Raw genomic sequence first — 16,367 nt, forward strand, 5'->3', positions numbered from 1 at the left:
TAAGGATGGGAGATGAGAATAAAATAGCCCCCTTATTCCTAAGAAAAGACTGTAGTCCTTGCAATGGACTTATTAGATTTGTGGTGACCCAATGATAAACAAGGGCCAAGCCTGCCCAAGGAGTTCACAGTCTTCTGACAGATACAGATAAGGAAATAGCAAACATATGTTAAGTGCTACCATCAGAGAAATAGGAAGTGCAAGAGTTGGAAAACACAGTGGAGACACTGTTGGGTATTGGGTCAGGAAACTGGCAAACAAAGACTGAAACGTGACAGACAATCTAGTTGGAGCAGGGGAAGTGGTGCACTTGTGTGTTCGTGGTGGGTAGAATGGTGCATGCAAAGGTGTGGAGGAATTTCAGAATGACAGGAGAGATTCTGAAGAAGGGAAGGGTAACAGATGAGGTTAGAGAGGTGGGCAGGGGCTAGATAGAATTCAGGAGTATAAAAATTGTAAACTGTAAGCAAAGCAGTGACATAGTCCAGAAAGTAGTAGAAAGATCACTCAGTGTTAAGAGTGGACTGAACAGTGACAAGAGATGGCGGGGAGACCAGCTTTCAGGTGGGAGTCCAGGGACAGGCCAAAAACCACAAAGAAATGAGATGGTCCCATGGTTCTGTAAAAAGGCATGCTTTTTTTTTTTTTTAAGATTATACCATCATTCAGTATCTGAAACCAAAAAGATAAATTTATTGTTTACTTAAGTAAAGTAGAGCTATGGTGGTCAGACATACATAGTTTCATTCAGCATAGCTGATTCTGATCTGACACAGGATTTGGGAAGAAGGTTTTATTTGGGATTGGACTGCTTACAGAGATGGGAATAGGTTAATGTCAGCCTTAAAAGCATGATTTGTGTTGGATTCAAAAGTAGATCTCAAACTGGAAGAGAATAAGAAAGAAAGGACAAAAGAAAGAAGTCCATAGGAAGGGAGTGAAGAAGGAAAGAAGAAAGGAAGTAGTTCGATGATTGATTCATTTGCCAGGTTGGAAGGAGAGATTCTTACCGGAAGGATCTTGACCTTCCAAGGAGGCACAGTGGCCCTCCTCGACTTTTCAATCTCTGCTGCTTTCTGCTCAAGTGGCACATCTCATCCTCTCCTCGCTCAGCTGTGATGGCTGCAGCTTAGCCTAACTCAGTGGTATCTAACGGAATCAGCTTAGGTCCCTTCCCTCTCTGTTCCCAGCAGCCAGTCTCTGTTACCCCATATCGAACTCCCATGTCCTTCCCTCTGCAATAACGGCCCTTATCCAGAAAAGCTCATTAGACCGCTTGAACTTTCCTATAGCCCTAGAGAATGCCTAGAATCCCATTTAGAGGATCCTGGATCTTTGAAGACAAAAGTGTATCTGTTTAAACCATGAAACTCTCCACTTGAGTTTGGCCTGAAACTGAAGCCCAGTGGTTACATTGAGACCATGAGGCAAATGGTATCGGCATAAGTGGCCATGAAATGGGGTAAGGTGAACATGACCCTAAGGAGGAGAGTTCTCTTCTAAACAAGAAAAAGGCCACAAGATGGCAAGACAGCAAGGGATGCTTCTGAAGCCTTCTTCTATCTCTTCAACGCACACTGTAGTGGGAAGGGACCTTTAGGATCTTGCTCAATCAATGCATTTCTTTCAGAGATGAGAAAACATGTCGCCTGAGCAGAGAAGTGTTCAGCCCATGACAGCCAGGTAATTGGGAGCCAAGACATAATTTACTTTCTGCTTCAACTTTTATTGCTACTCCCCTAGAAAGTTTCAAAATCACAACTTACCCTCTTGTGCATTGGTACACATACTTTCTTTTAGAGGCAGGTAAATATCTTTCAGTTTGTCGAAATTATCTACATGGATAGTATTGTCTTTATTCCCTGCCATAGCCTCCAGTTCATTTGGGTTGGCCTTTCCTACACCCACTGCAAAGATGATGATGCCTTTGTTTCTTAATTTCAACGCCGTGTCATTGAGCATATTTCGGTCATGGGATTCCCCATCAGTGATGACAATAAGCATCTGCTTCACGTTTTGCTTGATGCGGCTGCCGTGCTCCTCCGTGAACAGGCTGTTTGTGTACTCGAGAGCCCTGGCAGTGAAGGTGTTCCCTGTCGTGCTCCTGCGTCTCCTCAGATTCTCAATGACTGCTGATCTGTTTGAGTACGTATTGAGGTAGAACAGAACCTCGGGATAGTCAGAATACTTGACAGCTCCAAACTGAACTCGGTCCCTGCCAACATCCGCTTTCTTTACCAGATGGATGGTTAGGTTAATCATGCTTTCTTGCTGTTGCGAATTTATGCTGAGTGAATGGTCCAGCACAAACACTGTGTCTAACAGTTGAATACGTTTACAATCTGAAAGAAGAAGAAAGCAGGCATCACAAACTTTCTGTAGTGCATTCTACACAGACAGCTGCGAAAGGGAGCAAACTAACACTTGCCGTGAGCCTTCTATGTGGCAGATACTGCATCTCATTTAGTTCTTAGAGGTGGCTGTTATCATCTTACAGAGAAAGGGGCTGAGGCTCAGTGATGTACAACTTGCCGAGCTCATGATTTCAAGGATCCTTATCGATATGACTCCATGAGCGGTTGTTCTTATGCCACATAATACTCTTCTGCTATATCTCACTAGGATATGTAATGCCTGTCACTAAGCATGCTTTCAACTGGAAGGAAATGTCAGAAGGTAGTTCAATGTCAACATAAGGGTGAGACATGACTGGTGTTTGCCAAACTGGCCTGCTGATTTAAACAGCTCAGAGGCTCATTGTGTAAACTGGGATTTTTATTCTATTCCCTCTGGCTCCCGCTACCTTCTCAGCTTCTGATACGCAAACTTCTGCTAGGCCTCTCCACATTTATGTGGGCTCCTCCTTTCTCTGACCTCCTGAATTACAACTCAGAAAAGGAGTGGCCTCACGTTGCAGGAGAGCTAAGGTTTCTATTACCTCACCCCTAGCCCCAAGCCCTCCTTCCTGTACAGTAGAAGCCTAGTAACCTAGGGTCTCCAAATATGGGCTTTCTCTCCCTTCTTTTCCCTCCCTCAGTAACATAAGCACATGCCTTCCCAAGGTTGGCTTTCTCCACTTTCCACCAACCTATCACACACCCAATCCTTATTTCTAGCATTGAGGTCTCAAATTTTCAAGTCTAAGACACTGTGGATGAGCTCAAGCTATCTTTGGACAATAACCCAGGTTCCTACAGATATAGGAACCTTGTTAGACTAATACATATTTATCAAGATGGGTGGCTAGTTCTGATGATATGTTATGAGTTGATCTAACGTATGAGTCAGTTGAAATTTGACCTTAGGCTATAGACAGGGCCTCCACGAACATTATATTTATCAAAATGAAAAAATATCAGAAAGAGCTCTGCAGATTTCAAATGTGGGGCTGTGGTCTTAAGGTCAGCTTTTCTTAGAATGTCTCAACATTACCAAGAGTTTTGGAATCACTGCCATTCTTAGAGAGAAAAAAGAAACCCTCCAATTAAGCTGTTATAAGAGAAATCTTAGCACCATTGACAGAACTCAGAGTTTATGCTGAGACATTTTACTTGTTAACTTTCTGAAAATTTCACACACGTGATTGTGAAGAGTGAAGCCCAAAGGAGGTCTCTATGTTGCCAGGGGAACAACATACAGCAAACTTACTAATACTTTGGTTTGTTCTCTTAATTGCATCCAAAACATAGATAACAGCACATAATAGATTTAAAAGCACAGGTGTTTTTAGTCTTACATGTGGATGTACAGCAAGTCTTCACTCAACAGCCATTAAAGTTGATGGGCTGAAACTAAAGGTTGCTCACTACAATTAGAAGAGGACCACAATTTGTGAGCTAAAAAAAATGATGACCCTGAAGCAATTATAAAAGTAATGAATTAAAATTTTCCAAAAGGATAGGTACATGAACAGGCAAATGTAAAATACCTACCAGAGAGAAGTTAAGAATAATAATGTGCAGTAATGAAAATACATACTACGTCTTTAAAATAATAGGTTTTTCTGGGGGGACGATGCTTAGGGTACTGAATTTAATTTAACTAAGAGAAAGATAAATTTGTATTTCTAATTATTTACTGCTTCACGTTGGTTATAGGTAGCCAAGAAACAATTTTGGGGAATCGTTTGGGGTTAAAAATTGGCTCTGGAAAATTTAGGTATGCAGGTACTAAGGAGTTGGAAGTTTAATGTAAAATTCTGAGAACCTCTTGCGATGTATTTAAAGTCACCAAGCTGACTGACATCATTGTTAGTCTGGAATATCCCTGGAGGTCAGGGGTGCTTTAATATAACATGGATGAGACTGAAACTTAACACCAAAGTCCAGTTACAGGCCACGCCCAAAGTACAACCCACTATACAGTCAATAGTTTATATCCTGAGTCCTCGTCTCTTACCATGGAGAGCGCACACACGGAAGACGAGTTTACTTTCTATTGCTTTTAGATGATCGAACTTCTCAACTTGAAAGACCAGGCTGCCATCCCCACTGACCTCCTCTAGCTGAGTCCTATTGGCACCGTACACCCCCACAGAGAAGATAATCACGCCTTCGTCCCGAAGAGCTCGTGCAGGGTCTCTCACATCGTCCTGTGCTTCTCCATCCGTGATGAGAATGAGAAACTTTTTGACCCCAAGACGGGACCCCTTGGGGTGGGAGAAGTATTGATCTACAAACGTTAGTGCACTTCCAGTCAAAGTGGTTTGGTTGATGAGAGACATCCTGTCTATTGCGTCTGAAATTTCTTTTTGTGTAAAGTATTTATTAAGCGGGAACTCTTCCTTATTATAACCACTGAACTGAACGACACCAATTTGAGTTTTATCTGGACCAATTTGAATCTTAGCTAACAGGTTTTTCATAAAGGTCTTCATTTTCCCATAATTTTCACGTCCTATACTGCCAGAACTGTCCACCAGAAACATGATGTCAGCCTTCATGTCTTCACATCCTGCACGTTATCAAAAAGAACAGAAATAAACCAGGTTGGCATGGTTCTCAACATACGCAGAAACAGTACAGCAGAAATAAATGCATTCATCATAAAACATCAAAGATTAATTCAAGCAACTGCTACGGCACTTAAAATGTTATTCACTTGTTTGTAGAAGCCTGCTGACTAGAAACATAAATTGGCAAACCATTGAAGATCATTCAAGAAGTTGTAAAGCGAAAATGCAACTTCCAAAGTGTGTATTCATTCATTTATGCATGCATACATGCACGATACATTATTCATCATTCATTCATTCATTCATGATTCTTGAAGTGTATACAATGCCAGACAGCAGGCTGTGTGTTAAGGAGGCAACAGGGATCCAAACAAGAAATCAGAAAAGAAGTAATCGATTCCCTGTACTCATAGGAATAATATTCCAGTGTTTTATGTATATTCTTGAAAAACAAAATTCCAAGTATTCTTTACATAGAAAGATTTCCTGGGATAACTTAAAGTGATTTGATAAACATTATAAATCAATACCAGAAAGTGGGGTGAAAAGCTTTTATTAGAGATAAGAAGTGCATCAGTAAGCACATATCCATTCAACATGGACTGTTCCTTTATTTACACATAAAACAGTAGATGCCCTACTGTTTGGAAATGGACATACAATATGACTATGTATAGAAGTACAGACCCAACTGTATCCATAATATTACTACATACCAGAGAGAACAATGAACAAAGTTGTGACTTAGGATTTGCTGTGAATGCTACGTATTTGTTTGTTTCTTTTCCGTCTGATTTGAGTGACTCAGAAAATTCCAACACATTTTTCACTTTTGTGAATTCAAATAAGTGAGAATTCTTCTCCTTTCCTCATCAGTGAACACTTTAACCAACTTCCACAATAGCTGATTTTTATGTAGCACTTACTGGGTGCCAGGCACTCCTCTAAGTGTCCCACATACATTGTCACCTTTAAGCTTCACAGTAAGTCACCAAAAGGGACCAAGGCAGGTAGACAGGAAGTACCCTATTCAAGGTCCACAGCTACTAAGTGATAAAGCTAAGTTTTGAATTTGGACTCTCACTCCAGCATCCTTTCTCTTAACCAGTAAGCTACCGTGCTTCTCAGCACTCAATATTTTCATGCCATCTTCAGTTAGTAAATGGCCATTATTAATAAGATAAATACAAATCAGACACGAGAATGTGCAAAGTTGTTTTTCCTAACATTTGTTACTTAATTTTAAATCAGAACAAAAATGCAAATATGTATTTCTGTTATAAATAAACAATAGCTATACATGTTGTAGACATGCATTCATAATAGAGAAATGATTGGTGTTTTACTATGCTAAACCTAGAAGGATTCTCTGATGTAGGTATCAGCCTCACTTTATAGATAAGGAAGTTTGAAGATCAAGTAGAAACGTGAATGGAACCCTGATCTACCTAAAGCCAGAGTCCCTTTTCTTTTCACTGTACTCATGTGCCTCTATTAGTGCATGCACACACATACACACATGCACAGTTTATACATAGAACAGAGTCTCTTACCGTCACAGCAGTGAGCTTTCTCAAGGACACACTCTTAGCAACCTCCTACTTCTGACTTCCAAGGAGGCCCCAGGGCAGCTGTCTATAAAGGGACTCTCCAACTGTGGCAATAGGTTTAAAGTAAGGGACTGAATCCTTCCACAGTGATAAGGGAAGTTAACAAAATGCTAGCCAGGCCACTGGTCACCTCACTCCTTGTCTCAGCCTGGCTGTTGGTCTGCCTGAAGACACTAATGGAGTGCAGAGAATGAAGCCTTTTTTGTTTTGCTTACCTTTTTCAACGCAGATCCTGCGAACAACTTCATTTTGGATGCTTTTTAAAGAATCAAAGTTCTGCCCAAAGTTAACCCTTTCTTCTCTCCCAGCAATTTGTTGCAGTTGTGTTTGGTTAGCCTTCCCAATGCCTATTGCATGAATGGTGATTTGTTCTGCCCTTAATCTCTCAGCAGGTTCCAGGACATCATCCTGGGACATCCCATCCGTCAGCACAATGAGGTGACAGGGAACCTCACTTGACCTACGCTTCCTTCCCTCCCTTATTATGGGCAGCATGAAATCCAGGGCTGCTCCAGTATAAGTGTTGCCCTTGAGTTGCCTGAGGTTTAGAACAGCCTTTCTTAGATCCACATCATTAGTATAAATACGAATATCAAATTCCACTTTCTTCTTATGTGAATACTGCACAGCTCCCACTTGGACTTTGTCTGGGCCAATGCTAAACATGTCTATCACGGCCAACATAAATTCCTTGATCTGCTCAAACTCCTTTCTCTGGATGCTGGTTGAGCCATCGATGAGGAAATAGAGACTGGCCTCTTTGGTATCCACACAGCCTGCAAAAAAAAAAAAAAAAAAAAAGGAAAATGGAAAGTGCATTCTTCGTTAGTTATCAGAGACTTTGGAGAGAACTTGACAAGAGGGTTTGTAGAGGAACATAAGGCTGTGAAGGTTCTAAAGAATGAGGACACTTCAGGTTTGCACAGAGCCCATATACTTCATTGGGCACGTCCACGCCCATTTTCACCTTTGAAATTTGCAACAACCTGGTGAGGAAATTGAAACAGAGCAATGCCTTGTGGTTTGGCTAAGGTCACACAGCCAGTAAATTAAAGAGTAAGGACCAGATTTCTGAGTTTCCAGGCTCTAAGTCAAATTGTTTTTGTAGGATTGTCACCTTCCTTTTTAGACATTTATGTCTTATTATTTCTTGAGAAATGGGGTGAGATGACCTTCTATTTTTATTTTATTTTTTTATATATACATCAAAATGTAAAGGATTGTTATCCTTGCTCTTACAGAGGTCACATTATATTAGGTCATGAGAGACAATAATCAATGAAGATAATAAATAATTTAGTATTGTAGAAAGATATAAGTATTATTACAAAAAAAAAAGTCAAACAGAGCGAAAAGAAATGCTAAGAGGTGGGGGTGGAGCCTAGTTCTCTACTCCTGCCCAGGAGGCCTGGTACTTCACAAGATTTCAAGAAATTTTTTAAATAGAAGAGCTCTCCACATTCCTTCCTTTGTTGAACAGTGTTAAATAAAGAAGATGACATTTGAGAAAAGACTTCAAGGAAGAATGTTAGCTATGTGAAAAACTGGAGAAATAACAGACAGAAGAAATAGCCAGTGCAATAATGTCTTAGGCCAGCTTAAGTGGGTGTCTGTGCCCTATAATTAAATTAACCTGACTGAGACACTGGGACAAGCAGTTTGGATCCTATCATGCTGCTTGAAGAGCCACTGAAGATGATTAGAGAAACATATCCACATTTGTATTTTGGAAATATAATTTCAGAGTCTTGACCACAAAGATGATATCTTATATTTCTGCTTCCCTAATACATAGTACAGTGCCTGACACACAATTCTATACTCAACAAATATTTCTTGAACGAATGATTAAAAGAGGCTGAGACTGAAGGCAGGGAAATTAATTAGAAGAGTATTTCAACACCATAGATGAGAAATAACAAAGGACTGGACTAAAGCAAGTGAGGATCAAGAAAAAAGGATAGGTTTAAGAGATATTTAGGAGTAGAATCTATGAGACTTAGTGGCTGATTGCTTGTGGGGAGAGTTTTGGCTTGGTTAAGTAATGAGTTGTGACAACATAGTAGATGACCTTCTTACTTCCCCAATAACCTCTTCTTCCCAGAGCGACTAGAGCAATATATTTAAAACTAGAACCAGAACATATGACACTTCTACTTACATGATTTATCATTGCATTTAGAATTTAAAAAAAAAAAAAAGCCCTGATCTTTCCCCTGCTTTTCTCTCTGACGCTATTTCCAGCAATTCTTCATCTTATTCTTACTCACTGTGCTCCAAAAACTCCGGGCTTCTTTCTGTACTTTGAATGTGGCCCAGGGCTTTTGCTTTTGCCTTCTTCTCTTCCTGGAAAATTCTTCCCCCCAAAGATTCACATGGCTGGTTCCTTCTCTTGTCTTTATGGATGTGCCAACTCAAATGCCTGCTTTTCAAAAGGGCCATCTCTTCCCGTCCAGCTAAAGCTCATCAGTCATTGTTTATCCTATTATCCTATTTTCTTTATGATACCCATTACTTTCTGAAATTTTCTTATTCATTGGTTCTTGAATACAGGCTGTTTCCTGACACAGAATGTCAGCTCCATCAAAGCAGACACTGCCTAGTTCTCTACTCCTGCTCAGCAGGCCTGGTACTTCACAAGATTTCAACAATTTTTTTTAAATAGAAGAGTTCTCCATGTTCCTTCCTTTGCTGAACAGATTCTATGAAAAAGGGGCGGGATGGGGGGGCTTTAACATTCCTAAGAGTCTGTATACCACTTGATCTAGTCATTTATTGCAACTGGTTAGAAGAAAGAGCATACTTTTAAAATTTAGGTTATTTATGCAATGATCTGGTTGAGTCATGAAAGATCTTTAAAATACAAGACACTTTAGTCATTTCAGAAATATTATTTTCTTTTGACATCTTTTTGGAAGTTTAAGGCTATTGACAGTACTTCCGGCTATGGTCCTGAAGAAATCAGAAATACTGGAAATAAGTATAACTCTGAGAATTAAACTATACAATCAACACATAAAGTATTTGGGAAAAGATAAGCAGTTATCTGCGAAAGACAGGGTGGATCCCAGGTCAGCCAAACTTGACAGCAACCAGAACGAACTGATTCACATACGAATGTGGAAGAATTAGGTGTTTTTCAGACGGAACGTAGTGGTGGTCATCAGCAATGAAGAGAGAAAAATGTGAGCTGCGATGGGTAATCGTGGGGGCGCTGCGCCCATCCAATCCTGCCTAACGCTGTGCTGTCCAACACACTAGCCACCAGTCACATGTTGCTATAAAGTGTGAACTTAAACTGCTTACATTTAAACTATTGTAAAATTAAATAAAACTTAAAAATCAGCTCTTCAGTTGCACTACCACATGTCAGGTGGTAACAGCCCCACGTGGCTAGTGGTTACCATATTGACAGTGTAATTATAGACCATTTCTATCATCACAATAAGTTCAATTGGACAGTGTTGAAGAAGCCAGTGTATCTCGGCCCCAGGCCTCACCTGTACAGTTATATAGAAAGAGGGATAGAGATAGAGTTATATTTGATTTTAAAATGGAGTCATCCACCCTTGGATGCCACTAGACATTTCTGTCATAAAACTCCCTTGCTCTGGTTCTACAACCTCCACAGTATTGATCACAATTTAGCTTCTCATGTGGTATGGCTACAGGGAAAGATTGTACTTCTCAGAGGAAATGAGTGCCCAGGCCCCTGGGCACTGACAGTTCTCACTACAAAAATAATGGTTATTCTTTTTCTATACACCAGTCTCTTGCGTTGGCTAATGTGCCCTTGATTTAATGAAGTTCTAGCTAATAAATTGAATACCTACTGTGTGCCAGATGTAGTAGACAGAGAAGTGACTAAGTCAATATAGATGAGTTCTCGGCGTTTGACCGTTCTGAAACTACAAAGCTGGCTACCACCCTCTAGACCACGGCAAATTCACACTAAGGTAGTGATTCTTAAACACCGCTAACACGAGTTTCTTGGGGAGCTTACTAAAATGCATGTGCCCAGGCCCTACCCTCTAGAATAGCCTTCATTAGAATGATAGAAGAAAAAAAAATCAAAAAGATCAAAAAGTGATTGTACATAATGATGATCCCTGTAAGACTTTTATGAGAGCAAAGCGTTGGCAATTACCTGTATATACAAAACTTTAGGATATGTTAATCAAATTCTGTAATTCCCAATTTTTAAAAAATGTTGCAAAAAGATATTTAAGAAAATGGACAAAAGTGCATGGTATAAGAGGGATAAGAAAGTAGGTAAGGCAGAAAAGAGTGGTTATTCCTAATATACATTCTCTCCTTCTTATAAACTAAATGAATCCCTAATTTTTACCTAGGTAAAAATTTACCTTGTCTGTCCCAAATAAAGACTACATTTTCAAGCTCCCATTTGTATAACTAAGTGTGACATGTGACTAAGTTCTGGCCAAGAGAATGTGAGAAGAAACGGTATATGTAATTTTTGAGAATATTATTGAAGAAAATGAGGTAGAAGCCTGACCTTTTCTTTATCTTTCAATTTTCTTGCTTGCTGGATGTGAATGTGATGGTTGAAGCCATTATATTGGACTATGATCCTGGGCATAAAGGCCACAAATAGCAAAAGAAATAACACAGAAAGAGACAGGGTCCTTAGCACTCTGGTTAGCATGCCAGCTCAGTCTGCCTACCTCAGGACTTGTTTGTGAAACAGAAAAAATCATTTTATCCTATTTAAGTCATTGTTATTTTTTCTTCTGTTAGTCACACTCAAATGTAACTGTAACTGATACAACAAGTAGCCCAGCTATATATGCCTGCATTGTCCAATATGACAACCACCAGACACAAGGGGCTATTAAAATAAAAACAAATGAAAATTAAATTAAATTAAAATTCAGTTCTTCAGTTACTTCAGTCACATTTCAAGTACTCACTAGACACACGTGTCTCGTGTCTGCCTTATAGATAGAGAACACTACCATCTTTACAAAAAGTTCTGTGGGACAGCACTGAAATATACAATGTTATATTATTTTTTAAAAATATGTATGTGTGTATCTGTGTGTGCACAAGTATATAGAGAGAAGAGACTAAAAGACAAGAGAAATAAATGTTAAGAACAGATTTACCTGAAAGATAGGATTACAATTTTTGTCTTCTTTATGTTCACCAATACTATTTAACTATTTTATAATTAACACATTTTAAGTTTTTTACATTTTATTGAGGTCCGATTTATTTACATGCTAAAAAGTTTGCCCATCATAATCATTCAATGATTTTCAGTAATTTTATAAAGTTGTGCAACCATCACCAAAATCTAGTTTTAGAACATTTCCTTAACTCCTAAAGTTTCTTTATCGAATTTCAGACAGTCCTCACTCCTGATCCTAGGCAATTACTCTTATTACTTTTATAATAAGAAAAGTATTATTTTAAACATACCAGTTTTGTCAAGATCTATATGTTCAGCACGAGTAGAAATTTGGGACCATATTTCATTCTGGAGCTTTTTCAGGAAGTTCTTACTGTAAGATTCCAAGTCTGCATAGGACTTTAGCATGGAAACTGTCTGGTCTGGAGGGTAAGATGCTATTTCTTCTAACTGGGAATTATTGGCCCCTTGGATGCTCATGGCAAACACAGTTACGTCCTCCAGACGAAGTCTCTTTGCAGCCTCACGCACCTCATCGTCTGAGGGTCTGTGAGTGACCAGGACAGCGATCTGAGGTACACCCTGCACCCTTCTGCTGCCACTTGACTCTAAGAAGCCTTCTCTCCTCATTTTCTCAATGGCAGCCCCAGCATTGGATTTCCCAGTCTGGATAGAAAGCTTCTGGATTTGCTCCTGAAATGCAAATTGATTTGTGCTGGATTTCAGAAAAGAAATAGTCTTGGCTCTATTGCTATAACTCATAAGTCCAAGCCGCATGCAGTTGTCCTTCACATCCAGGGAGGTGGTAATATTCTTTAGGAAGCTTTGCAGGTTCCTTAAATTCTGTCTGGTCCCAAGCGACTCATCCACCAGGAACACAAGGTCAGCCAGTGAATCTTTCTGACAGGTCACAGGTAAGGAAACTATGGAGAGAGAAAAAGTATGAGGATCAGTCTAAATCACCAGTCCAGAGGGAGAAAAGCACTTTACAGATTGTCAAAAGATATTAGTGAAAATAGAGGTAGTCATGACAAACGAAGTTAGTATTGTTTTCTTTTAGTAAACAAAAGATAAAAGTTTCAAACAAGAGTTACAAGGTCAGGGACTTCCGAGACTTTGCAATGCTCGTGCCTCTACCTGAGGAATGCTTCTTACCAATTTTCCTACCACTACCATCATCTTCATGACCACCATCACCTCCAGTGAGACTATCACCACCACTTTTACCTCCTTCTTCACTACCACCTCCACCTCTATCACCACCATCAACAATAACAATCAACCAACCACCACCACCACTTCCCATACCACAGTGTGTCCACCAACACACTGTGGTGTGACCATCATCCCTGTGATACAGGGATGAGTTAACAGAAATATCTCTGACCTCAGGGAGTTCACATTCTATGGGGAGGACAGATAACTAGATTATATTCTTTTAGACAGTAGTAAGTGCTAGCAAGGAAACAAAGCAGATGACTGAACTGAGTTACTAGATTGGGGGTATAGGGTGGGGACTAACTTTTCTGAGACATTAAGAAGTCATAAAAGGCCTTTCTGAGAGGATAACATTTGGGTAGAGATATGAATAAAGAGAAGAATTCAGCTACATGTTGTTCAGAGGGAAGAGGAATTCTGGCAAAAGAACAATAGACAGTGAACAAGCAAGAAGTCCAGAGTGGCGGGAGCCAGTGAGTGAGAAGAGCAATGATGAATGAGGTCAGAGGGAGGCAGGGCCCAAATCATATGGGCATCGTATGCTTATTTAAATCTTTGAAATGCCTTCCCCGTGGCTGAGGGGAAATAATGAATTCAGGGCTCTCAATTAAGAAACAGTGGCCCTAGTCCAGGAAAGAGATAATTGTTCTTGGACAAGGATAACAGCAGAGAAGATAAAACAACAAAGGTAGTTTTGATGTATGAATTAGACATAGAACAGAGAGGACTTGATGATAAATTGAATGCAAGTGTTGAAAGTGAAAAAAGGAAGAGGTGAAAACTCCTACTGTTTTGGCCTGAACAGCTGAGAGGACGTTAGTGGTTGGTGTCTTTTTCTGTGATAGGGAAAATGTGGGAAGAACAAGTTGCAGGAGGAATTCAAAAGTTCCATTTCAGACAATGCAAAGTTTGGGATACTCCTAGAGATACCAGGTAAGCAGTTGGTTCTATGAATCTAGAATCCAGGGGAGAGTACACCATGTGCACATGAAACTCCTACTCCAGGCACAGGTGAAGGAGCCACAGCTGAGGAAAGTGTAGCCAAGAGATAAGCTCAATCTTGCCAAGAACTTCCCATTAGGACTGTGAGCTCTGGAAGCCAGACGCCACATCTTACTTATCTCACTCCCAGCAGTATCTGGTGCCTGGTGGGAGCTCAGAAATATTTGTGGAATCAAAAATAATTCTCATAAATCGACGTGTACTCTGAACCCACGCAGTTGGCAAAAACAAACCCCCAACATGATCTGTTTTGTGTTTATTTGCAAAGAGCTATCGTTATTAATAACAGTAAACTGATTCCAAATGCCAAACAAGCCATCGCACCCATATAATGTAGGCATTATTATTCTCACTTTATAGGTAAGGGAAACATTTCCCATTTCAATGCACAGGCATTCAGCTATAACACCATTTACAAAGTATGATGGACAGGGTAACCTCTGCAGTGATGAATATCCATTTGGACGGCCACAATTAAATGAATAGTAAACAAGCAAGATGTAGGCTGTGTTCAGTATGCTCTAGATGTCAAGTTATAACATAGAATGTTATTTAAAACTTAATTTTCTTAGGAGGGACATCTTTTGTACATGTGTTCAAACGAAAACTGAGGCATGCATTCTTTGACCCTAATAACAAAATTCACATACAAGTGGATGTTTGCCTCCTCCTCTAAAAGAAGCAGTACATTTGCTCATCACTTCTCTCTCCAGACATCATTTCCCATATTATTAATGAAAATGCTTACAAGCACCAACCTTCAAATTCTGTCTTCAAGAGAAAGTTATGAAGAAAAAAAGTGGTGCGTCGTATTAAAAAAGTCAAATGCCAGCAACAAGGATGCTAAAAATAAATCAAATTAAGTTTTTCAGCTTCCACGAAGTATAATATTTCCATAAGTTTTCCCATTTTGTGCAGATGTATTTTCCTTGAGAAGTAAAATGAAGTCTGAATAGTACAGTCTGTGGTGTGGTGACACCAGCAGCTGCCAGTCCTTGCCCATCGATAAGTCCCAATTCTTTCAACACCTTGGAGAGATTTGGCCTTGTACATTCTTCAATAGAGGTTACCGACTGTAAGTAAAGTGTTCTATGTTTTTCCCTCTCATGTGGCTGTGACGGCTGAAGATCTCATCTGCAGAGATGCAGTATTGATTAGATAATCCAAAACCTCCTGTAGTTTAGCTGATGGAGAAAAGTGACTATTCCATGCAAGCTGGCTATAAGCTGGGCAGTGTTCCTTTCTTTCTGCTTCCCATGTGTATGTGTACAGACTATGTACTTCACTGAGCATCAAATAATTATTAGGAGGAATATATGCACTTGTAGCTCTTTTAAAAGACCTCAGTGACACACACAGCTGCAGTGACTGCATTTGTGGAAGCTACTGCACGAACGATTCGTTTGACTACTCCTTGCGTGAGTCTACATGTTAACACCCCTAATATTATACTGTGATGCTCTCTCTAGGGATTTTTGGAAAATCCACTAAATATGATCATCTCCATGTAATGAACCCCTTTCTCCAAAAGACTGCTCCTTAGGTCCTTGCAGACTCACTACAATGTTTGGGTAGCCTGGACATAGACGCAATGGTGCACGTGGGAGAATTAACCTGTGGCGGGTACGGTTCCCGAGTGTCTTCAGTACAAGCAGTCACTCTAGGCAATATCACCCAGGCATTTCCTTTAATACTTTCTCTCCCCCTCCACCCCTCCCCCGCCATCTATCAAAGGGACCATGGAGCTTGGATGTAATACACCATCTTCATAATTTAGAAGAGATATCAGCATGCCATTTACCCATCTTCTGGCTATGATCGAGTCCAGTCCACATCGCTATTACATGAAATTGTCAATAAAAAGTGTCATTAAAATCCTGAATCTTGTTGAAATGTGGAACTATATTGCAATGAGGAACTTTGTCATTTGAAATTCTTCAGTGACTTCAGTTTTGGGTCCACCAACATCTTTAAGCCTAAATAAAAATTGTCTATTTAGATTGGAAACAGCTACAGTCTCCATAACACGAAACTGTCTAAAATTAGACAGCGCCAGATTTTTCAGGGGCTCACATCCTAAGCTGCCAGCTCCTATGACTAGAACTTTATTTGTATCGGACAAAAACTGGAGAGATTCAGGGCTCGGTTCAAAACCAGGGCGTGTGAAGGGTCCAGATGTCTCAGTGACCTTCTTCTTTATGTGGTTCCAGTGACCTTCCTCGTCTCCAGTGTCCCCACACCCAACAGCTCCTCACCATCTCCCATATTCTCCCACTGAAGTCCTAAATTATAAAAGTCAGGGCACTGAGTCAGTTCCATTTGAGCTGCTTGTAATGGATCTCATTCACACCCATAAGCTTGTTAGAAATATTTTTAATATTTTTTTGATTCAAAGATCTAGTCTACTATAAGATATACTACTATTTAATAT

At 39.9% G+C, this 16,367-nt stretch overlaps 1 protein-coding gene and 1 pseudogene across 2 annotated transcripts in view; both read right to left on the bottom strand.

Annotated features, from left to right (window-relative positions):
• The window catches only part of COL6A5 (collagen type VI alpha 5 chain), a 158,076-nt gene that overhangs the window by 74,801 nt on the left and 66,908 nt on the right, over positions 1-16,367 (bottom strand). The window contains exons 4-7 of the mRNA XM_081072951.1: positions 12,007-12,639; positions 6,780-7,340; positions 4,399-4,953; positions 1,767-2,342 (exon numbers count right to left, since the gene is read on the bottom strand). Of these exons, the coding sequence (XP_080929077.1) occupies positions 1,767-2,342; positions 4,399-4,953; positions 6,780-7,340; positions 12,007-12,639 (2,325 nt within the window). The remainder of the gene's footprint in view (positions 1-1,766; positions 2,343-4,398; positions 4,954-6,779; positions 7,341-12,006; positions 12,640-16,367) is intronic.
• Positions 14,791-16,290, bottom strand: LOC308507333 (NEDD8-activating enzyme E1 catalytic subunit-like; annotated as a pseudogene). Its single transcript has 2 exons — positions 16,287-16,290; positions 14,791-16,183 (listed from the first exon to the last, which is right to left on the bottom strand). The product of its transcript is annotated as an NEDD8-activating enzyme E1 catalytic subunit-like (transcript).

This window comes from Rhinolophus hipposideros (genome assembly GCF_964194185.1).
Source record: "Rhinolophus hipposideros genome assembly, chromosome: 14".
Taxonomy (NCBI): Eukaryota; Metazoa; Chordata; class Mammalia; order Chiroptera; family Rhinolophidae; genus Rhinolophus; species Rhinolophus hipposideros.